The sequence below is a fragment of the Athalia rosae genome, chromosome 3 (assembly GCF_917208135.1).
Source record: "Athalia rosae chromosome 3, iyAthRosa1.1, whole genome shotgun sequence".
NCBI classification, from domain to species: Eukaryota; Metazoa; Arthropoda; class Insecta; order Hymenoptera; family Athaliidae; genus Athalia; species Athalia rosae.
In genome coordinates this window covers 15553054-15578895 of record NC_064028.1, presented here as the reverse complement: position 1 = coordinate 15578895, position 25842 = coordinate 15553054, and the positions used below count along the sequence as shown (strand labels likewise).

General features: G+C 44.3%; 1 protein-coding gene across 3 annotated transcripts in view; it reads right to left on the bottom strand.

Moving 5' to 3' along the window:
- The window catches only part of LOC105691801 (matrix metalloproteinase-2-like), a 124586-nt gene that overhangs the window by 8029 nt on the left and 90715 nt on the right, over positions 1 to 25842 (bottom strand). For 2 of the 3 annotated variants that reach the window (XM_048653305.1, XM_048653306.1), the window contains 3 exons: positions 23258 to 23404; positions 16313 to 16458; positions 6652 to 6810 (listed from right to left, as the gene is read on the bottom strand). In XM_048653305.1, the coding sequence (XP_048509262.1) occupies positions 6652 to 6810; positions 16313 to 16458; positions 23258 to 23404 (452 nt within the window). Of the gene's footprint in view, positions 1 to 6651; positions 6811 to 16312; positions 16459 to 23257; positions 23405 to 23480; positions 24377 to 25842 lie in introns of those variants that run through there. The other variant, XM_048653307.1, reaches the window with a different exon arrangement.

Sequence of the window (25842 nt, the reverse complement as noted above, 5' to 3'; positions counted from 1 at the left end):
CGAAGAGAGAGAGGAGAATAAAAAAGAACATGCGAAGGCACGTTGCACGTAAATCACGTCCCAACCCACCTATACTGCACTTGTTCGTCCGTGTCTACATTATGCATGTCCAAATATCGATTACTTTCTATCTGTCCACGAGATGGATAGAAAATTGAAGAAAATAAAATTCACGCCGCACTGGCTGCACCTGCAGCAGTCAATTCCTCGGTGACGTCTAGCTCGTACGTCTTACGGACCGGTTTAGAGTTAAAACAAAAAAAAAATTAAAAATTAAAAAGAAAAGAGTGCTCGCGATTTTAGATTTTCGCCTAATCGTCAAAAAGCTCGTTTGATGAAAAACCAAAGGAGAAAAAAGTCGTAGAATTCTCATTGCGGCGGGGTGAATTTTCGCGGGATTAGCGGAATAGGAGCATATTTTTGGGGAAAAGCTGCAGGAAGAAGGAGGGAAAGAGGCGTGTATTAGGTCGGATAAGGTATACCTACATTTATCCGCATACATACACTCACAAATTCGGATCTCGTTTGAATACAAATGAGAGAAGATTGCTAATTTTGAAACAGTTTAATTAAATCGCGTAACAATTAAGGTTAATCAAAAAAAATGCAAATGAATCCCTTCAATTCAGCCTCCTATATTTCCCAAAGACGGCGGCTGGGTATTCTACCAATTCAGCTCGTACCTTTTTCCCCGTTTATCGAGTTCGACCAAACCGTTTCTCTGCTGTGAACTACGGCGACGATGTCGAGGTGTTAGAATTTCGCCAAAGTTTAATCCACGTCGAGAAGATATAAAACTGTATTGCGGTAAAAAGATAAGAGAAGAAAAAAGAACGAGAGAACAAGATTGCGCTCGGTGAGAACTGAAAAACTGTACAAAGTACGTGACTAACTTTCAAAATAATCTTCACGCGCCACCGATGACGTGAGATGTACTTTTTTTTTCTCTGTCACGTCTAGTTTTCTCTCGTTGTTTTTTTTTTTTTGTTTTTTTTTTTCTTTAAATTTTATTTCGTTCGGTTATTTTCTAATCGCGGCGTATAAACTGATATTACGTGTTTTCTTATCTCGCGCACAGCTATCGCGTTTCAGCTGAATTTTAAATTTCTCACAGGTAAAACGCACCTTACATACAACGGTTACAATCACAATCCCGGTTTATAAGCTCCTTACTATTAAACCGAGAAACGTTGGGGGATCTCGATACACAGGATGCCGGTGATAGTGGCGGCTTTTGTTATTATACATGAAAGGTTGTTTTACCCAAAACGACAGAACTTTATCCACTTCAAGGGGCGCAGGTAGGTAGGTAGGTGGGTAGAAGGGAAGGTAGGACGTAGGGTAGGCGAGATTAACCCATAAAAACAAACGGAGCTTGTAAACAGAAATACAGGAAGAAGAACGCAAATAGCGCGCCGTAAAGCAACCGGATGCGAAATGACCCTACACGACTCTCGAGTATAGGTATATAGGTACCTGCAATCTACATGCCTATACCGACCTTTACATACCTTTTCATCTCCGCGAAATAATATAAATCCACAGAGAAAAACTTCTACTACTCGTCACGCTTTTCTACCAGCGAAATACATCGAGCGAATAAAAGAAACAAGAAAAAAACAAAAAAAAAAAAACTGCGTACGACGGACGAAGAAAAAAGGAAGGAAAAGAAAATTAAAAGGAAGAATCCTGGAAAAATTCAAAGTAGGTGAAAAAGAACGAAGGGACACGGAGAGAGAGAGAGAGAGAGAGAGAGAATAGAGAATAGAGAAAGAGAAATGAAAAATATCTAACGGGTGACAAAGATTTATACAATAGGCACCATGGTATACCGTGCGAACTTTGAAGCATAAATACTACAAGCTTGAGAAAAGTTTTCGAAAAATTTTACCGCTCCGCTCGTCCAGGTGGAATAATCTCTGAAGCTGAGTCAGTTTTGATAAGATGGAAGAAAAGAAGAGAAAAAAAAAAAAAAAAAAATAGAAGTGTGAGAAGAACGTGAGAGAAGAATGAAATAGAAGGAGTTGAAACAAAGGACATAAGAGAAAAGTAGAATATAAGACTGCGTGACTTTATGTATAGGTACGTACATATATACCTACGACGATAAGAAATATGAGATTCTCTTTCCTAGGCGAATTACTAAACTTTTCACAGCTAGAAATATATATATATATATCCGTATATATACGAAATATATATGTATACATTCTTCGCACGACTAAAATCTTCCTTGAAACCGTATCTATCGTACGGTTTTTAAAAACGGCGAAAAAGTCGCCGAGCCGCTGATCGTGAGGACGACGAATGACCCGTGTACAGCGTAAACGAGAAGATATTGCGAATTTCAAAAATTAGTACTGATCGTTCCAACGGTGGATAATATTACCGTTTTTCGTTCACAATTATTCACGCCGAGTTAAAATTTCGATGGATAGAGGTATTATGCAGCATATTCGACAACGGAGTGATTAACCATTTGTGTAAATTGTTTTCAATCCCTTTGATTTTTATTTTATTTCATTTTTTTCTCTTTATTTTTCATCATTCACCGCAATTCTTTTCAAAGTCGATTGTCGCGATGATACCACGGGGCTTTCGACGCTTCCGCTCTGCCGCCCACCCCAGTTTTTCATATATATATTTTATTTCCACGTACATACGGTACGTAGAGACTCGGTGTTCGACCGTCGAGTGAATATACACGCGTGTATGAATCCCACAGATTGACACGCGTATCTCTATCTCACGCTTTGAACGAAACTCCGATAACAAAAGCCAAATAATAAAACGAGCTCGGACGGATCATGCTAATGGAGAATCGGTATAGCCGTGTACGCGTACGCCCAGATGGAAACGTTTATGGAGTCATGAAACGAAAACCCTGTTTAGTCATCTGATTGCTAGTGAAAAATGTAACGATGAAAACTCGGTCGTTTGACGCCGATCTAAATAATTGCCGTACAGTCCGGCAAACCTAGTCGCTAATGAAAACGAACTATAAACGAACGAACACGCTGCTATTTGCCGTTCGAATCGACGACAAACCTAGACGAAGTTATCCGGACCCGACGCACCTGTACTCCGCGAATATCCGATTCCCAGTTTTCATTCGAATGTTAAAATGTACGTGAAACACGTACCGAAACTGATGAAATACCGTGAAAAAGCAAACGCTCGAATAGGGCTACAGAGGTCGATGGTAAACGGATTTTATGTATTGTACGGAAAGGACAACAATTTTACATCCGATTTTGAGTAATAATTTTCACATGAAAAATTCGTACCCGCAAATGAACCGCAATTACGTGGTTACCAAAATGGAATTTTACAGGTGAATGTTATCGCCGACGAACAGAAAATTTTCACGGCCAAATTTTGAGCGAGGCCAATTCGTTACCTCGTCGGTGACACTCGAAACGAAAATGAAAAAAAAAAAAAAAGTGAACTAAAAATCTAGCGATTTTATGTCCTTGTTCTTCAGCAAGAAAATGGGACGCGACTTTTTCCCTTCCTGCGTTTATAAAATAAACGAAGGGTTCGGTATATGAATGCGGGGGTGTATGGGTTGCGGGGTGTGACGTCAATCGGTAGTTGAATTCCTCGGAGATCGTAGCGAAAGATAACTTTCCGAGGAAAATCGATCGGAATGTTACTCGGTTATAATTCCGTAGGGACGACGAACGCGCCTTACGTATATGAACTCGGCTTGTGTCGCACGTATGAGACGACGAAACCAGTAGAAGCTCATAGAAGCGAAAAGAAAAATTACTGGCTCGAGGTGAAGAGAAACGCGAAATTAATAACGAAGGTTGTTCGGTCGGGAGGCTGCCGATCTGTTTCGTACATATCGAGAGTTTCTTTCAGATTTAAAATTCTCCTGAAAAGTTTTCGCAAGGATTCAGTGGTAAAACTTTGTTCGAAAAAGTATTCCGAAGGTTTGATCGATTGACTCGTGGCGTTGATAAAATTGATTAAATTATGTATCTCCGAGCGTAAAATTTCTTGAACTTTCCGTCGCAGGGGCGTTGGGAGAAATAAAATATGTGCATAGATATAAACCGTACACGTCATAAAACAGGAGTAGAAGAAGTATCTGCTCGACAACGAAAGGTATAAAAACACATACCTTGTCAAACAGCGTAACTACGACCATTAGGAAAAGTGGAAAACTTTTTCAAACACTCCAGTGTCCAGAACAAAGTTTTACCAGGGAAACAATTCCTCCGGTTCATACGTCACGTGTACATATATAGTTTTGTCGCTCGAATCATTTTCGGATAATTTTTTTTTCTCTCACCCGTTAAACGTCGCGTCAAACCATCGGGACTTTCCCGAGAAATTAATAACCCGAGGCAACGTCTCACGACCGATGTGCGCGGAAACCCCGTAGATTTCGCCGTGACGTACTCTGACTTCCGAAACGTCGCGTCCTCAATTACTCGAAAGTAGGTGGCATTTAAGCGAGGGGATATATTACGTTTACGTATGAATACGTGCGCGTGTCCATCTGTCTTTGTCCTAAAATTTTGTTGAGGTAAAGTAGAAGCCGGTTTTCATTCTAGCTGTGTTCAGGACGTTTGCCCGACCTAACGAAGATAAGGTACCAAAGGGGCTGCTCCGAAAGCGAACGGTCGCGTTTACGCTGAATTTCAGTTTCGCAATTCCATTGAAATTACGTGACGTAAATACGTCGTGAAACAAACACCCGTATACTGTATACAGTAAATTAAGTGCGGGGGGGGGGGAGGGGGGGGACATACATATGTATGGAGTATTTAAACCCTTGCAGGATTTAACCTTCGCGCGCGATTATCGCCGCTCAACGTTTGAGTTCCGCTAGCGTCGTACTCGCTTCCTCGGATTTACTCGCTACACTATCATCGCGGAGGAGTACGAATAAAGTGGAATAAAACGATTTATATACCGTTGAGTACATTACATAAAAGTAGATGAAACGTACACGCTATAACCGTAATTATAATCATCATCATAATCCGGGGGAATTGTTTCAGAAGCCCGGGACACGCGATACCGTTCGCAAACGAACTGGAGGATATATATATAAATTCGAGGAAAAATTTCTCTTTGCGAACGACAAGGAGATGCCCAAAGGTTGATGAAGGTGAAGTCGAGGTGGAGGAGACGGGTGGAAAAAAGTTACCGGGGTAAAAGCGAAGCTGCGAGCCCGGGCGTTGAAGTCCGGATTCATTCGCTCATCGCGGGGTTTCCTGCACCCTTGAGAATAGACGCGAATAATAAATGCGACGAGAGCGAGAACGGCTCTCCTTCCATTTCCTCTGTATAAAGTGTCGGCTTTTTGAAGCCTCTAATATCTCTTGACTACCGACACCGATCACTCAACGACCGACGTCCCCTCTGACCCGAAAAAACTCCCTTCTTTGCTTTATACTTTTCGTACGAACGCCCAACACTATTTTCACTCGAACGAATCGACTTTTGTTTCATTCGTTTGCGTACACCTATTTGTTCATCCACCTGCGGAATGTACGTACACTAATTTATATATATATCTGTGTAAGAAGCTGCGTTAATAATGCAAACAATAATTTTCATATACCGTCGTTTTATGTTTTACGTTATATTTTTTCTCATCTCATTTCACCGTCTGCCGCTGCAGGTGCACTGGAGGGATGGTACGAGGTTATTGCGGTTATTGCTGTGCGGGTAGCGCAGCGCGCATCTCTCGGAGCGAGAAAATATAACCGAGGTGAATCCTAACGGGATATGGGGGAATATAAGGTTGGAGCGAGTTGTACAAATACGGCACGCGAGACTCCGCGGTTGCGGGTAGAGTTCGCTGCAGAAATGTCCCGCGAAAGATACAGACGACGAACCCCGAGGCTTTAACATGAAAGTAATTTCTTTCGAGGACGTTCTCATGCATACACATTATCATCGCGTGGTACTTCCGCCGGAGTAACCGATTTTCTAGTCGGTTTACATTTTTTTTTTTTTTTCAGTCGCTTAATCAAATCCCACCACTATAGGTACGTACGTACTGTATAACGTTACCAGTTGTGTCAAGATCACAGGGGTCGACGTTGTTCAAACAAGATGGCCACCGACACCGAACCCCATGGCACCGGTGTTCGAATTGATCAAATAGTGTCACGAGTTTCAATCGCGCGCCACATTCGCGTACCGGGCGTTGTACAAACAGACACTTTCGGCTATTTACACCGGCGAACCGCGACGATGACCATTTCGCTACACGGCCATACACGACGTACACGCGTACGAGGACACCCTTGCGATGGAGGATACAGATTTTTCTGTAAACAATCGTTGCGAAAGTAACGGCGATCGCGACGACGATTTTCATCGCGCGCGTTCAATATTTCATTCGACAGGGAGAAACGCGATACCGATGTTATCGAAGAAGTCGAACCGAATAACGACACGCGAACGGTTAATTAGCAGCTCACTCAATTTCATGGCTGTCGTGTCTTACTCGGGAGAAATACGAGCTACCCCCCCGTACCACGACGTACGCGGTGCGATCGTACGCTCGACGAGGCACCGCTGGCGCCAGAAGCCAGTATTCAGAATCCAGAATCCAGGGGCCGAGAGAGCCCCCGAAACCCATGGAGCCCGAAGAGCGGAGACTAAAGCCGTTGAGCTACTCACCGTACATCTGTTGAATTCCGTTCCTGTCATCCTCTGGCAGTTCGTAGTTAGGGCTCAGACCTTGATACCAAGGATACATGAGCGCCCCCTTTTCCGCGCTGTGCGCGAGTCCCAAGGAATGACCGAATTCGTGGGCCGCCACGGCGAACAAACTGGTGCCTGAAACAGAAACGGGTGAAAAATGGAGGGTGGGCAATAATTTGGATACGATGTCTTCGAACGTGCGCGTCGCGCTCTCTTTTTTTTCGTCGATCCCAAGTAAAGAGGAAGAGGCCCGTACTCCCCTTTTAACACGCGAAGACGGTTTATGCGTGCAATCGATACGCAGGTGATATTATCCCGCTACCGGTGGGAAAGCCTTCCTCAACAGCTACAAAAGCAAATTTATGGATCGTTAAGCTGACGCGCAGCGGCTATACACTGCCTTATAATGGAAAGGGAACTGTAAATTAATCCGATTTTCCCACCCCGAGGACATCTTCCCTGCTTTATACCTTTGTCGTGCATGTACTCGGTGTCTGTAACGCGATCTTTGACTTTGAGCTTCTGTGATTTTTCCTACTGAAGTAGTACGTACGACCTACGGTACGCCTGTAAGGTCGATGTCGCGATATTTTCACCTATCACTACTCCAACTACTACGGGTAATGACGTGTGGAGTACGTAGATTATATTGAACGACGTTTCGAATCGGAAAACGCGAGGGTCGAACGTAGGAGCGTTTTATTTTTTCTACGCGAGTCGAATATCGATCGGCGGTTCGTCCTTGCCGTGGAAAATCCTAGAGGAGCGAAACACGATTCGCTCGTTTACATTTCGTACGGCCTACCGAATATATCGTGAAAAAAAGTCGAGGAAATGAAAAGCGACTCTGAGTTACCGCCGCATCACGTATACGAATATCGAGCCTATCGCGTAAATACACCTCTGTAAATATCTGTAAGCGAAGAAAAATCCGTTGAAGCGAAGGGCGGATATACCGTGGCTTTTGACAGGTGGAGGAGAAGATTGAATAGGTTTCCGCGATAAGACCGATGGAGTGTTCGCGAAACGTCAAAAATGAGAAGGGTCAATTAAACGGATGTCTGTCCGTTCGTCTGTCTGTCGTTCGTAGTACGTGTATCCGGAGTACCGCGGCGATCGAATGTCGGCGTTCAACCGAAACTTCGGTATTTTACCGAAATGGAAGAGAAAGCTCGAAGGGCTAACAGTTGGAAGAGACGTTAAATGTACTGGGATTAGAGGATTAGGTGAAACAAATATTTTCCGCTCATCGATCGGCGAAAAGTTAGCGGGTACGGTTCGCGGCAACGAACGGATGTTCAAGCCGAACGATTCTTTGATCCTTGGCGGTGGCGATGTCGATGCTCTACCTCGTACCTTATCATTTATTGTCTACGTACGTACGTACCTATACCGACGTACCGAGATCAAAAGCACTTCGTGATTCCCATCGTACATGGATTCGAGGCAATTCTATACATTTTCGTTGCGAACCACCTCGCCAAAAGACGCCAAGCGGATAAATGACGCGAAATAACGTATGCGGTGGTGTGAGATATATCGTGATGAAAACGGCTTGCAAACAAGAAGGGAATTATGCATAATATTCGTAATGCGCGCCGAGTCAGCCGAGACGACGACGACGACGACGACGACGACGACGACTACTCGGTATGTAAACATATTTTGTAGCCACGTGAAACCCGTATGTGCAGATAGACACCCTCGCCAACCGGGGTTTATACTCCTAGGATACGTTTACTAATTGCGTTTAAACTACCCATTTGCAATGCAAATTATACTGCAGAAATGCGGAAATCCACCCTGACTGTAAACTCGAACAAGAAACTCCGGTAGCCGCGAGATTATCGGCGCAGAATCGAGATGAATTCGGTGGGCCAGCGCGGAGGTCGAGGGTCATTTTTGAGGGTTAAGCAGTCGATTGATCAAAGGAGTGCTCGGGGCTGCCTCGAGTCCGCGACTCTCGAGTTATCTACCACACTCGCGCTCGCATACGTGTGTACACACACACACACACCCGTACACATTTACATGTCTTTTGACCGCGAAGTAGAACTACAAACCGGCCGAACGAAACCCGCGACTGCTCGTCCCTTCAAAAGAAACTAATCCACTGCACTCTTTTGATCCGGGTCAGGTCAACCGTCCGACGTGATTCTTTTCAGCCACGGCCATATTCCGAGCAAACTTGACGACGGTAAGAAGAAGAGAAAAACAAGAAAAAAAAAAACCGACGGACTTTTAACGCGCGCAACGGAACTTGGCTTCGGCAATACATGGTACGATACATAAATGTAAAGGGTAAATGAAACTACCCTGCATTTATACCCTACGGGAACGTCGCTGGATCCACGTATAAGGTTCGCCAGACGGAACATCTCCGAGACCTCGACTTAATCCCCGTTGTAACATCACCCTAGGATTCGAAACAACGTAGTGGCACGGATACGCCTCGTCCCCCCCGTGATCCCGAGCGTTACTTACACCCTTCCCATTTACACGGGGCTCCGGGTGAACATCGAAGATCATCTGTGTCCGAAGGTACGAGAATCGCCCACCGAAATGGTTCGAATAAAAGTTTATCGCGCCTAGCCGCGGGGACGTCTACGGTTGTCGCGGAACTGCATGTGGAAAAAATTGGGATGAGAATTTTGATTCTGAATAAAAGACCGACGCCGATCGGAGCGATCGGATACGGAAGCCGTTTTCCCCCCGCGCGACCGCCATCGGTGAGAAACTGACGGATCGATGACGCGTGATGCATTATTCATAAATAGAATTTGACGATAGCGAAGGCGTTGGTCGAATGTGGAACGATCGGCCGACGGCGAGGGTAGGAATTACCGCAGCCCAGATAGCGGTTGACGGTGAACTTCGTGTACCGGAACAAGGGTAGAAAACGAGGTGAGTCGGTGGGACGGGTAGACGACGGCGGGAATCGCGCCAGCGCCAATTGGCCTCGTTAATAATTCTCCATCGGAATTTCCCAACCCGACGGAAGACCCCGGGACCTCTAACGGTCATGAAAGCTTTCTCAACCCCGACACCGCCACGGCGTCGTTCTATTAGCATAGATATGACGACGACGACGACGACGACGATGCTTCCATACCTATGTTCGCTGCCTTTACCCGGACCTACCTACCTACCTACCTACCTACCCACCGACCGACCGACTGGCTGCCTATTACGCCAACGTATTACCGCAAGCTACGATGACGCCTAACGTTTATAATTAACGAAAATTTACGTCACGCCCGCGTTACGTTTACACTGTCTGAATCCAACATCACTTTCCATTATACCTACAACGTTGGTCGGATGTAGAATGTTCGCTTAATTCTTAACGAAGGAACGTTTGCCCAAGTGCGATGCACCGATGCGATGTCATCGAACGGTATAGCTACTCGGAATCACGGTTCCATAACAGCCACGAAGTATCGTCTAATCGTAAGATCGTCACCGCCACCGGATGCAGCGCAACTTGGGGTGCTTTGTACGAAAGTTAGCGTTCGACACTTCTCGCGTCAATTGTTCCACGTCGAGGGACGATGAATCGCCAGGGGTATACGAATGGGGGGACGCGAATAGCGAAGCGGGAGTAGAGAGGTATATCTGTTCGGCGTTCGCGTGGGAGGATGATGCGCGATACCCACCTAGAACGAAAGTGTTCAATAAGCGGAAGAACGGATGACGACGGCGTGGAGCGATATTCGTTGGCGGCATCGCGGTGCATCGGTAATTTTTACCGAATTTCGGCACACCGACGATACGTGGATGGCTACAGGTTGGTACCGAGCACGTACGGACAATCGTTACGGATTGTCTTCGGTTTTTCGAACGAAACGTACGTACGTGTTCTTTGTCACATGGTACACGTACACGGTGAAAGTTGATGAAAATTATGAATGGCAGCGCGTCGTAGAAACGGCGGCGATACACACACGAGTCACGTACAACTTCCTCTCTTTCCACCAGACTTTGTCAGCCACCGCCAGTCTTCCCTACCACCCGACGTCCTACACCCGGAGCGATTGTTACCCTGAAACTGCGGCAAGCTGCGCTAAACTTAATCTCGACTCGGTATTTACCACTATGAGCGCACTATTGTATTATAATAATGATGATTTCATATTTCACACCGTTTACCAATACCGCGTTACCAGAGTCAGGATGAACCGACCGGTAGAAGTGTAGAGTTTAAAAAGTTCCCCCCCCCCCCCCCCCCATTGTTTATCGTAAACAATGGCGGTGCACAAGTCGACCTCTGACGTTCTTTACTGATTCACTTTTTCTTTTTTTGTTTTTAGTAAATTTCTTTCAATTCTTTTCGTTTACATAGGTAATAAAGTTTGTCGTAATTATCTTGTTCTTCAACAGTGCGTTCATTAGGATGATTAAATACCCGCGATTTTTCACTTTTATCGGCTCTGCTTATTTTTGTTTTTCAAACTTTGGGCCGCGAGCGCGCGATCCACTGAAACGAAGGGATCGGTACTTCATCGAGGGAACCATCGTCGCGAACGTAACGGAGGAGTAGGGGTACGCCGTCTGTATGTTTCACAAAAGTTTGTTGGCCGGGTTTCAAAAGCTCCCGGTGGGAGTTAATTTAGAAATTACGTTACTCGAAGTACCCGAGGTATCTGTTTTCGTTACGTATACAACCTCCGATCGTCTGCTGTTTTACTGGTCCACCGAATATCTGAGGCCGCCTACCATTTTGAAGCTGGACACGTTATTTAATACCGCTGCCAGATGGTTCGGAGGGTTTAGAGGGAAATTTAAAAGCTCCGACCTCGCCCGTTCGTCAAGCGGAACTTCGACACTGCAGTGCGTGCGCAAAAGTGACGCGAGCTTTTTACGTGGTGAGAGAGAAAAAAAAAAATTGCGGGATATACAACCCGTTGTATGTGACCTGGATTTTGACGTCCAAACACTCGGCTGTTCGAGATTAGGAATTCGGGTGAATTCGAGTCGATCGTATGCCGCAATCACGGTAATTCCCATGCTACGCCCTTTAAAAATCACTCGCGATGAGTCACACGGCCAAAATAAACTCCGATTAAAATTCCGCAGCAATCGGAGACTATGTCTTGTTTTTAACAGCTCTCGATTATTCGTCCAATTTATTCGATCACCGATAGGGTCCCCGACCGAATTGTTTTTATCCCGAGTTCCAGCGGCAAACGAGGGCATCCAGAGACGTGAGAGCTCCTCCGACCTTCCCGAGACAAGTTTCGTACGGCAAAGGTCAATCGGTTGGCGGGACCGCCGTACGTGACCGTCTATCGGTCTGCTGAACACCATAATTACTCGTCCGCTAGATTCACGATTAGTCCAACGATGATAACGAGCTCAATTCTGTCGGATCGAGTCAATTTGCCGTCCACGGAACGAGTCAAATCCACGAGAGAAACGTATTGGACACCGCCGTCTCTTCGATCTCATTGTTAGTAGAATTTCGAAAGATTATCTTTCTCGCAATCCGGACGTATTTCTCAGACGCATATGTATATTTGGAATAAAGTTGCTAATAATAATGATAATACCACAGTTTACGATATTACGGTACGAGCATGCGATTTCAGGTGAGTTGAATAGCCGCCGGTGGTTGCGACGTGATTTCATTCAAATCCGAGCACCTTACGGCGGAGCTTTCATTACCGAGGGGAGACGGTAAGATGACTGTTCGATATTATTCCGGTTCGACTGACAAGCGTTCGTTTTCCATTTTACGTATGTAAGTACGGCGACACCCTACCAAACCTCTCATTGTCAGTCAGTCGCGGTCTGATCCTCGACAAATCCAGCTGACGTTCATATTGTCCTTTGACTTCGACGTCTGCGAAAAGGGAAAAAAGGCAGCGTACACAGGAGCCTCTTATATCCGCCTGCTCGCGACACGGGGTACACAGGTATTCATATTCAAGGGTAAAGTCGCGTTATCGATGGGGTTTATTTTTTCCCTTTCCTCGCCTTCACTACTTTTCACGCGATGGGCGACGAGAAACGCGCTCCGCAAGGATTTCGGAAGAAACGGACAAAAAAACAAAAAAAAAAAAACGGGGGGGTACCATACAATTTTCGTATTCGTATCTAGCTCCGCTGATCGTTCTATTATTGGTCCGAAATGGTCTAAGACTACAATTTCCGCCTCTCCCTTTACTTTTGACATTGCGCCAACTAGGTCAGCTCCTCCGTAGTAAAACCGGATGCGGGGGCGAAGCACCTATCTGGATTTTCAAGATTTATTACCAAAAACTAAACTCCGTCGAGGTACGTACGTACGTACATCCCCGTAAGCCCCCACGGTCATAACCTTACGCCGATACCTTGCTACCTGGAATAACGGACGACCGTCAACATTAAACATTCGGTATCTCGAATTCCCGCGACGTGCCGAGAAACAGGGTGAGAAGAACGTCGACGGGCGATTTTCGAGGTCGATAATCGATCGCGAACGATCTAAGGGAGAACTGAAACGAGACTGGATGTTTTCCGCGTCGGAAAGTAGAGAGGAAAAATGGTGTTTTTCAAGGTTACCCTTAATCGACCGCTTGTTACGTATACCTAGGCGACGACGTTTTATTAACTGCACCTGCTGCCGTAGAGACGAAGAGCTTTCGTTGGAAAAAGTTTAAAACTTTCAAACCCCTTCTCCCTTCGCCGCGCTCGCGGAATGAAACGGTTATTATTCCTATCCGCTTTTTCCGCTCTCTTCGTTTCAACTCTCTCTCCACATACCACCAGTTTCACAGTATGTTGGGTACACACCTTATACGCAGGTTTATCACGCGCCTCGCAACGCCCTAGGCATTTAGAGGGGCGTTTCTATTCAAACGGTTCACGCGTGATTACGCGAACTTTGCATCGCAAATTGTTCGGCGGAATGAATCTAACGTTTTCGAGGAACATCTGCGTTCGCAAAAAATTTGAAGAAAAAAAAAAAAAGACCACCACCGACGAGAAAAAAAAAACAAAAATTCGGACGATTCTCGCATATCAAATTAGATTCGAGCGTCGTTTGGTTGCGGTGAAAATATTTCACGCAAGGTTATAAAAAAAGGTGAGGTCACCGGAAGTCCGTCTTGCGTCTAGAAACAGTTGGACATCCAGTTTTATCTTTGTCTCCGGCAACGTAATAGGTAGCTTGAAAATTTATCGTTCCGCAACCCGAAAAGATATCCCCGAAACGCCCCAGGTGCAGGTAGAATTCCCGACCCCCGAGAACTTTCGCATACAGTAGCCATTTGAAATGAAATACACGTACGAACGTGATACGATACTCACGAGCCACCTCGAAAATAACCGTAAAGTGTAGGTACGCGTGTGCGTACACTTTATCTTAAAATCGTAAATCACGTATGTCGTTTCGCGTTGGAAAGATATGAAGAGAGAGAAAGAAAAATGAAAAAAAATAAAATAAAACGAAACATGATAAACGATGAAATTTCGAATTATTTCTGCTCTGCGAATAGAGTGAAAAACTTTCCTTATACTTTATTGCTTCGATATTATTATGCGTGAATTATTATTCCACGCTATCGAATGATCATCGTCCGAAACAACGTTAAACTTCACATACGCGTACGTACGTACGTACACACACACACGTATATCGTGAACACGTATATTCGAGTCGAGGGTGATTACGACCCCGCGCTGCGGTAAAAGTTTAATCAGACCGGAGGGATGAGAGAGGACGTTTGCGTAGCGTCGTAATGATCTGCGAAAATCAACCGTCCGTTTAACTTACCAACGATAATAACCAAATGTTTAGGGTACATCCCGGATAAAGAGTGCCGACCGGGCTGATGCGAGATCAAAATCAACAAGCGGTATAGCCGTACCTACGCCCACGCGTGTATGTGGGAACTTCGTACGTCATATCGAAAAATCAAAGAAAGTAGCCCTCTTCGATTTTTCCAGCAATTTTTTTTACGACAGCTCTTGGATGGATACACTTGTGTAGTTGGTTTTTCAAATTTTTGAAAACTCCAAACGTAGCCATGATCGAGTTTTTTGAAAAAATTCTCAAAAATACAAACATTTTTCCCTTACGAAAAAGAGTGAACAGATTTTTTTCAATGAGTAAAAGACCGACATGTTAGAAGAGAGAATGTTCGTCGCGTCCAAATAATTATAAATAAATCAAATAAATTGTAAAAAAAATGACAAAAGTGCTTTAAACCGAGAGATATCTTTGAAAAAAAAAAATCGGAGAGCGATTTTTTTGGTTTATGGTGATGGCGTGAAATTTCCCCGGATATCTAGAAGAACCTACCGTAAAGCGAAGCTACGAATGAAACGGCGTTTATTTTCTCATCCACGTTAAACGCATCTGCGAAAATTGCGAAAAAATATTCATCCGTCTCATTTTCGGAACGGGTTATGTATACATCTAATTCTCTGTAATAAAATGTTATATCCGGTAAGATAGTGGGGTAGGTATGTACCGGTCTGTATAGTTTATTTTAAGAAAATTGGATCTTAGTCTGCCGAACACGAACTGTTCCGATAGCTACTTGAAGAGGACTCGGTATATCCGTAGTTCGACGGCAGGGTGGTGTACTTTAAAGACTATAAAGATTATCCGAAGCCAGAGGGGCTTCTGAAATGATAGAGAGAGCGAGACAGAGGGAAGAAAGATGGTGCAGAGGCGAACAAAAAAGAGAAAAAAAAAAAAACGCGGCCAAAGAAGAAAGTTTATTTGATTCTGAAGAGTTGAATCTCCCGAGAATCATGCGAGAGAAGTGTAGATAATTCGAATGCCTCGTGACGAGCATTCAGCTCTGTTTGTTGCCCCTGGCTGCATGGTATACGAATACACTTTTTGTACGGTAAAAGGGGGGAGTATTTTTTCTAGAGTAAATGAGATTACGTGATGCATATGAATTTTGAACAAAATCTGATAAAAGAAAGAAGAAAAACTGGGTCAAGTGAATGCGAGTTACTGTGTTATTGAAGAAATGAGCAAATAAATCGCTTAATAAAGAGGCGGTTAACTATTGTTGGAGACTCCGAACGTAGTTGGCTTTTGCAGTATAATGCGGAAAACTCCGCGGTGGAATGAAAAAGAGAATAAAAAAAAAAAAAAAAACTCGAGGGAACGAAGTAAATCCAAGTAAACCCAATCAAACTCAGTCAGAAGTTAAGTTACAGAATTTACCGAGCCACAGGGTTAGTTTCAAGGGTTTACGATTAAATTCCAAACTTCAGAATTGCAACTTCGAACGCAAGTAACCTCAACAAGGTTAGAGGAATAGCCACGCCGCGATAGACGCTGGATTATAAGTAAATAGATTATACCGACGAGGACGAAAAAATTGACGACCAAACGAAAAATCGCGAAGATCCGCGTTCCGGAAAAACCGCAATCAGCGAGGTGAAACTGAAAAACGATTTCAGACGAAAATTCGCGTCCTTTGATACAGTTGAAAAAGAAAATTGTAATGCAAGGTAAGTCGTAACGGTCGGAATTGATTAGATCGAATTACTTTTTGGGTCCTCGAATTTCCCGGTGGTTTACCATAATTGTTTACCGTCGTTCTCCGATTTTACGTGGAAAGTCTCGCGCGCGCGAAAATGAGGAGCTGAAATATAATAGTATGAAATTCCGGAGGACGATCTAGCTCACCTTCACCGTTGGACGGCTCGTCTTCGAGGAGCCAAATTTCTTCTTCGTCGAAATGCGCATCTCCTCCGCGATCTCGTCCCGGAAAAAAAGCGTGCGCCAAGATCTGCCCCCTACCGTCGAAGGGGTACCCGTCTCCGTGATATCCTCTGAAATGAATCCGATGTTAAATAGATCATCCCTACATATGGATACGCGGGAAGAAGTTTTACATATTTCAATATTCCTGGAAGAAGATCAAATATTGTTTTTGCTAATTATTATAAAAAAAAAAAAGCCACGAAATTCAGTGTGCGAAAAGGTGAGGGCTGCGATGCAGCGTTCGCTTGTCGAGAATATCGTGGCGAGTTTCGAGAATGAGCGACGAGGATTTGGAAGCCCAGTTATATCCGTTCCGGAAGGAAACGATGCTAAGCTTCCTGCAGTCTCTCGTCATCTCCGCCACCGCGGTAACGCCTTTCCACCACCGCGTGAATTCAACCGTCAAATATCGAATTATTCGAAAATCGTTTCCTCCCGCCAATTTCAACCATCCGTTTCCGTCGACTCGTCGCCACGCATTTTTAGGGGTAGCTCGGGTAAATATAGTGACGGCGAATTCGTTCCACCTCCAACAATCACGTTTCCCAACTCTCCGATCAACTTAAGTATTTTCTAAGCCTTGGGTGTTATTTTATTTTTATTTATTTTTTTTTTCTTTTACTTCCTCCCGCAATTCGTTTCATTCATTTTATTTATTTATTCTCACCCCTCGCGGTTTGCCCCGTAACTTTTACCAACCCCCCCCCCCCCCCCCCCCCCCCCCCCCCCTCAACCCCCGTGGGGAAATGAGTTTATTTCGCAAGAATTTTACGCCTAAATCACGCGAACAAATATAAATATTCATTCGTACCCTCGAATATCATCGCATAACTAAACATTTTATTGCCAGTCCCGATGTGACGACTTCAACGTATCGTGCGAGGGGGGATAAAAATAAATAAATATACAAACTAGATATCGATAGACCGTAAAAATTAACGAACAAATGAAGATTGTTTTTGAAATTTTTCCTCGTACATCGGCGCGTGGCAAAGAAACAATGGTTGAACGATGAAAAAATTCAAGAGTTTATCGTGTGACCGAGTGAAGAATTTTTAAATTCAGATCAAGCGGGTCGAAAAGGTCGCCAACCGAGAAGAAAAGAAGAAAAAGAAGGAGGAATGTTTTCCGCGTACTCATTTTACCCGAAGCATTTTTCTTCTCTCTCTCTCTCTCTCTCTCTCTCTCTATATCTGATTGTAAGCGTTGCGGCCCCTTTTCCTTCCCGTTTTACTTTTCACTTTTTACTCTTTACCTTACTTCCCTTTCGTCTGTTTCGTTCCTTCTTTTTTTCAAGCCTCAAACATGCGTGGGAGCGAATTTCAAAGCATGCAAATAAAGTTCTTCCGTTTCTTCTCTCTCCTCATCCCTTTCCCCGGGTATACGTTTTATACGCGCGCATAGTCGCTGTTTAGCATCCCCCAGTGATTCGCGACGTTTTATAAGCCGTCGAATATATTTGCTCCTTTCGGGGTACGGAGAAATATGAGGCGTATGCAGGCCGCGTTGTGCGTTCGGAATTCTCCCCGGTACATATATAGGAGTTGAATTCTCGAAACGTCGAATAAGGTGGATAATAAAAAGAAAAAAAAAACTCGAGAAGAGGAATGAACGAAAGTAAGTTTCATCGATCCCCGATCCCGTAACAGACCTCGGAAAATTCCAGAAGGAGAAAATTGAGTTTGCTTACGGGATGCTCGACTCGATATCTTGATCAAGGTAGCAAAGTGGTCCTTCTTCGCCTCCCTATCTGCGCAGCTACTTTATGGGGGCTTACCTATGTAGACGTAATACACGTGTGCGCTTATATGTATATCGAACTAAAGTGTTGAGGCTTGAAAAGCGTCGATAACAACGAGAAGCCCGCGTTAGAAGCGATGCGGAAACGCGAACCAGAAGGTAAACTCATCTCCGAAGAGAAGAGAAGAAAAGGGGAGGTAGAGGAAGGGAGGGAGGGGGGGGGGGAAATCCCTCGACAGAGTTTATTACACGAGTTATCCCGTACATCATGGTTATTTACTCATGTAAGCTCCCATGACCTCTCGTGGCCTGGTCTACCCACTTCCGGGTATCCCCGTGTACCGTAGATACATATGTACGTGCATCTGTGATATATATTTATATGTATGTATCCGGGCGTACGTACATAGCGGCGGTTTATCCGTGAAACCGAATCGCAAGTTCGGCCGCAAGGAAAAGAGGAATTCTCGCTACGACTCTACGAATTCCGATGCGAGGGAAGAGTGTTCGATCTCAGGTAGAAATTATATGCGATAATTGATGTGCGATATCGCTTTCGGGAAAACTTCAAACGAGATTTTCGAAGCCAGCCGAACTATATTCTCACGGATGATCGCTTCGCCCTCTTAACGCGTGAATCGTATCACGACGAACTATCAAATTTCCCGAAACTTCGCACGTATCTATAGGAAAGCCTATGTACCGAATACGTGAACGTTGTGCATGTATACGCGCACACCCGCCCCCGTATACCTATGTGTAGATATATATGTATACGCGAGCTTTTGACAAAGCGACGTCTAATTCCGCGTGCAGCCAACGCGCGCGTTAGTTCTCTCAACAACTTTCGGACGAGTTTAGTGAAACGGAAGACGACGCGACGGAAGTGAGTTGCTAATTACTTGAAGGACGTTACTTTTCCAGTGGGGTATTTAACGTCCGCGCGCGCGCAGGTGTGTATGTAATTATACATAAACTATATACGCGAAGAGTGTTTTTTTTTTTTTTCTTCTCTCTTTTAAAAGCACACGAATAATGATAACCGTTAATAATGACGAGAGTAAAAAAATAATTGAATATATCCTCGGAATTCGCAACGATATACCGGGTAGAATTCGTGAGGTACGAAACGTAAATTTTTTTCCGGGTAGATATACGCTCCGCATTCTGCACGGCAAACTGATTCCTTTGTTTTTTCGCTCTCGTAGTATACATCGCGAAAAGCGGTGAAAAATATACCGGAATATAAAATTCGTATGGCATCACCGAAATTTCAACATTTCTGATTATTTCGGAAATCAAACCTTTTGATGTTTTCACTCTGGTGATTTTTTTTTTTGTTTTTGTTCACGCCATTCGGATTTCATTATTTATATTCATTTTCATTTTCAGTTTCAGTTTTTGTTTGTTCGACTTTTCTCTTCTCCCTTTTTCCGCGTATACCCTCTTCAGTCTCATCCCGGGTACATCTTTTATGGATTCATTTTTGCCGTTACGCACAGGGGCGTCTCGTCGTCTTCAACGAAATCTGACGTCTCGAAAACATAACGGTGCAGATGGAACGCCCGGTGCTGCGGTATGGTACGAGTAGATATCTCAGTTTTGCGGAAAAGAAAACGGAGGAACAGGAAAAAAAACAAAAAAACAAAAAAAACAAATGGTGAAAATCTTGATATTTCTTATCACTGGAACTCGGTATCCGAGAGTATACCGCAGGGACGAGAGATATTTCCGAACGAAATAAGAATCCAGATGAAACGGGGTGACAACACTGACAATCGTTTGACATGACAATTTTTACCCAAACATGAGAAAGAAAACGAACGATGTTCGGTACAAAATAAATATGTATGAAAAGCGGAAAATGTTTTTCTCAAGAAAAGAAGAGAGTCAGAAGAAGTTGAAGAAATGAAAAAATCAAAGAAATATTGAAGGACGTTATTTGTTGCATTAGAATTAGTTGACTTGAGATTGATTTCGATTCAATTCGAGCGATCGCGGTGGGATTCGTGAATTTCCATATATTCAGTTTTTCCTTGAATTCTGAAAAATATCAAGACGACCGACGGCGCGTATAACGTAACGTAACCAAAAATGAGGGTATTCCTCTTTCCGAACGACGTTGAGTCCGTCGTTCGGAAAGGAGATAAGAAAAGACAGTAACGGAAGAAGAGAAAAAAAAAAAAAAACTAGCGAAAAGGAAGAAGAGCGGACAGGTGAACCAGATCCTTTGGCATGCATCATTAAATATAACCGCTCGAACTCTCCTTGCTTGTACGCTCGAGCTAACACTGAAATTCAGAACTAAACTAGATTTCTGGCTTACCATTCGCGCCCTCCCCTATTTCCTATCTACTTTTTCCTTACCTCCCACCCTCCCCCCGGGGCAACCCTCACGTTCTCCGATTCCGCCCTTCACCTTACCCTTTTGCATTGGCACTCGCATTCGAATTCGCATTCACATTCCCATCGGAGGATGTTCGGATTTGAGTTCGATTTTACCCTTCATTTTGCTATAGAGTTATATCCACTTTCTGCTCCTTTCTTTTTTTTTTTTTTTTTTGCGTCTTTGTTCCTTTTCCTTTCGCTATCTTTCCCATTCCTCGGTCTCTTCTGTCACTAAATTTGTTCTCTTGCTGCCGAGTTTCTCATTTCCATTCCTATTTTCATATCCCCTTCCCGTACGGTTCCACCTTCCGTTTCGTCGAAAGTCACGCTGCGCGCACCTCGAGTGTTTCAACAACGTGTGCACCTTGTTACAACCTCACCCTACTATATTTACGACACTCTGAACAATTGTTCAAAAGAGGACGTACGAAAATATTAAATAAAAAAAAAAAAAATATATATACTCATGCATACGTATACCCATGTAAGTATAACATGAATTGCTTTTGTATTCATTTTTTCACTCTCGCAGCTAAAACGACAGAGGGAGAGAAAAAAAAAATAATTGAGTAAATATGTACGTAACTATTCTTAGTAATTATACATGAAAAAATCGTCTCTACTTTTTCAGTTTTTTTTTTTCCCGCCTTTTTTTATCACTTCCGTTAATATTCGGTGTGGTGATTAGATGAAAAAAAGTGAAAAAGTAACGATCACGTGTAACGAACTTATTACGTTGCGTGCATATTACATTACAACGTGATAAATAGCATAAGTTTGCAGCGCGATAAGCTGCGTGTAAACGATATAACAATTTCGCATGTTTCTTCGTCGCTTTTTTCGTATCGTTTTTTTTTTTTGTTTTACACTTTTTTCATCATTTTTTTCCAAGTATGAGTTACAAGGGTGTTTTAGTTATACCCATAATAGGTGTTAGCGTATATATGCTATTTCACATATGTAAGGACATTACATGAGGGTTGCAGGTACACGTATACGAGCACTAATGTACGTTAGGTCGAATCGGGTACAACCATTAGCAGTGGAAATCCGGTACTTAATTTTCTTCCTCTGTTTTCGGGGGGTTGATTAATGAATAATTGGTACATGAGACCGGCTGGTCATTAGCAGGAAACCGAACTTTCCGTAACACACGTATTCGCGGGAGGTGATATCAACGCGAAAGTGACCGTTCCCGCCGATTAATCAATTATTCCGTTTGCTTAACCCGGATACCTTATCTTTTTTTTTTTCTCTCTCAAATTCTCTCAACCTGAATTCGATTATATTCATTAACTCACGTTTATTTCTTTAATTATCTTAGCGAAGCTTCCAGCATCGCAATTTTTATCGTCGCATCGGATAGATTTTCTTATTTAATCTCTTCCCGGGAGCCCCCTCGGGATTTCTCAGTACCGCGGAGGGGGGGGGGGAGCGCGGTACCGACGGCACGCGATGTTCGTCCGACCAACTGCGGGTTACGTTTCGGACTTTTCGAACTTTTAATGAAAATCGTTGCGGAAAGTAAAAACTTGGATAAAGCTCTAGCAAATGACAGTGATTAATCTCGCCTCCCTCTCTCCCTCTTTTATAACGTACGGAGGAAATTCCTGATCCGTCGATATAAGCTTACCGAACATCGACGAAACTATTTCAATAGATTCGGAACGTCTTCGCCGTGAACCGACGATCATCTTGCGCGCGTCGCGCAGCGAAATTGACCTACCCTGGACGAGTGCGAAGTAAGAATAACGACGAAAGTTAAGAGAATCACTCTGGATTTCCGCCATCCTACAACGCCGTATAATTAATATTTCACACTGGACCGGATAAGCGGACGACGCAAACATAGGAGCGAAGGAGAAAAGGCGAACGAATAGAAAAAAAAGAGAAATTTTTTCAACGTCAAAGGAAAATGAACGAATAACGTAATACGTAAATGAAGATAAAGAACATTCCACGCGCGCGGTGCGTTTTAACAAATGAGATTTTCTCCGCACGATATGATAATCACCACTATTTGTCCGGAACGATGACGGGGGGGAAAAAAAATTGTAGTTTCTTTATCCGCGACGGTTTATAATTGCGGCAATGTTTTACCTACTTCCTCCCCTCGCGAAAGTGAATAAAAAATGGAACTCGGTAATCCTCAGGGACGAACAATCTCTGCGATTCTTGTACTTATACATATTTCAGACTCGAGAACCCACGAAGATGGTATTCGATAAAAATTCTCGTGTGACGTTAACGGGATCGAAAGAGAAACGCGTTTCTGACCACCACGCGAAAACGCATGAGAAATTCGCGGTCGAGCAATGCGCTTCTCGCGAGAGTCGAACGTTTATATTTTGTACCGATAAATGCTGGAAAATAAAGAGGCGAGAACGAGGTAGAGATAGCAGCGAGTTCCCCTATAGATTCCCGGTAGCGAAAATAGAAGAAGTAGAAAAAAAAAAAAAAAAAAGAAAAAAAATAGCGAATAGTAGAGGGTGTAAACCGCGTAGTCACGGATGCGGAGAATCGAATCAGAGACCGGCGGTTGGTTTCCTCATAAAATTCAAAGATACAGGTATATATACACGCGGGGGGGGGGGAGGGGGGGGGTGGATGGCGCGCGGTCTATGTACATTCGGAGATAGTAAAGTTATATTCCGTGGAATCGGGCAGCTGAGATCAACCGAGAGAATTGAAAATCGAGAAGGTTATGGCGGATGTTGTTGTATACGTTTATGGACTTACCGTTTAAAAGAAACCAAGATATCCGCGCTGTCGCTGTTAATCTCCTGGAAGGTGAGCTTCGAATTTCTCGCCCACAAATCTAAGGCACGACTCAAGGCAGCTCGAACTTGTCCGGTTGGTAGACCGCCGGGCTCCTGTGTTCTCAAACTGAAATCAAACCAAATAATGTCAGAGACGACCGGCTCACGAATGTACCCTCACAGAGATCAATGCTTGCACATACACCGGTACTCCTCTACACACATTCAATAGTGCCGTGAATTTCGCGTTATCACGCATTTCACGGTACGACAAAGTACTGTAGCTTCGAATCGGATATCAAAGTTTGTCAAACGACCGTCGATACGAAACATCAAAGTTCGACGTACGCCGAGCGAGTCAAACTTGCATCTTCCGTCGAATTGATTTCGTCGCAATTCCGGTGGCTCGTCTCGAAAATTACAGCTGATAGAAGAATGTCCCCTCATTGTGCGAAGTATTCGAGTCTTGACGTTGAAACGCCGATAACTCAATCGCCGCTCAGGTTAAGCAATGAGGGAGAGAATTTTCTCGTTTTGAAAGGGCAAGAAGAATTATCGACGAGGATGTGCAAAAAAAAAAAGAATGGAGGAAGCAATCGTTCCGTTTAGTCACCTCATTCTGGGGTAACTACCGAACGACGTCTGGAATGGTCGGTGGTGCGATAATAATATATCGGATGCAAATACGAGATTCCGGGATACGCAAACACCAACACTTTTAGAGGATTATCTAGACTCGCGTCGAAGTACGAGTCGGCGATGGAAACGAGCATCTGCCGCAGACTGATATGGGATATAATTCCCTTGAGGGAGTTACGGAACAATTCGCGAGATTTCCTACCTCCCTCACCCGACTCTTATTACAGACATCCACCGAACGGTGTAACCCACCGTTATTCTTAGGTCGCACGCTGATTTTAGGGATCAAGGATAACGATACGAAAAGGGACCACAGACGACTACCTTCGACAAACTTACGATTAGTTTCGAGAAATCAAAATTCACTTGTCGGTATCACTGATTTGACAAAACCTACCGTAACGCGCAAGAGAAAAGATCTAAAGGAGGTAAAATAAACGAGGAAAAAATATCCTCGCAATTAGGCAGAAAAAATATCTTGGCGGTGGTTTGAATTTCGCCAGTGTGTTAGAGAAACCCCACCACCTTGTGTAGGTGTACGTGTACGCGTAACCTGTGAACTGTACCACGCGACGGAAAATCCGTTTGTCGAGGAAGGGAAAAATAAATTGGCTCAATTTATAGGAAACGTCTGTACGTGGGGAGATGGTAAGACGGAGAAATTGGACCACCGTTACCGCAAATAATCATCAATCGATACTCCTCGTTGGCTGCCAAAGCGGCAGTCATATAGTAGTAAAATTAATCAGGCCAAACGGTACCCGCTGTGCCGCCATACGTATATGTATAAATCATAATACGTCATTGCCACGAATAATTTCGCGAGAAGTTCTCGTTATACCGAAGGTCATTTCTTCCCTCCCCCCCCCCATTCCCGTTGTTTGGATTTCTGTTTTTCCCGGAAACGGGGAATAGGAGGCGAGGGAGGGATGGAGAAATTTCGAAAGCCCACTCGAGGAAAAGACTCGTGCAATTTTTGGAGAAGCGAGGCGAGCGCGGGGGCAGCGACGAGATATAAAAAAGGTGAATCTTTTTCAGCTCTTATTTTATACACAGCGCAGGGTACAGACGGTACGGTGCGCTACTCGAGACACGCGCGCGTACCTGCGATGACTGGAAATCTCATCCATAAAACAGGACGGGCGCCAAGGGCACTCGACGTGTCCGTGCGCACCGCGTAAATCACACGACGAGTGCCGTCAAGCCGTACCGTACCGTAACCCCTCGAGCCGTGCCGCGCTACCACCCGCATTATTATCAACGCAACGCTATGAATATATCTCATTCTCAAACCACACGTCAAACCAACCAACCAACCCCCCTTCCCCCCTCCTCCTACTCCCCCCCAAACTACCCTCGCTCGCGTCTCTCGACCCCTGCGGACGACGTGCTCTCTTCCGCGCGGCACATCCTCATCCTTGTACCGATTTGTTTTATTATAACCTTTACGCGGCTGTTCATCCGCGTGACGAGAGTGAAATAAGAGCGTACGGGGGATGAAGAGGGGGGAGATAAAGGAAGAATATGACGACACGTAGCGTATATTAGTCGAAAAATATGTTCGCCGTTACAACGGCACTCGTGTCGGCGAGGAACGAACGAACGAACCCACCTCGTCCATTAGCCGTTGCCCATAGAAATCAGGCGCAGGTTGATCCGGTGTTTTAGCTCGAATTCGAATAAAGAGGAGCCCTTTGTCAAATTTTGACGTACACTCGTGCGCGCGTATCTATTATTAGCCGCTCGATGTCAACGACGAGGGTCGGTCCGTCAAAATTTCTACCCACACACCCGACCGTCACCTTTTCCCATCGACGTGTACCGTACGTACAACGAGCTTTATTGCGGCGACGACGCGTCACGACGAACGCAAACCACCGTATCCCTAGTTACTACAACCGAACCGAACACACACCGCCCTTCCTT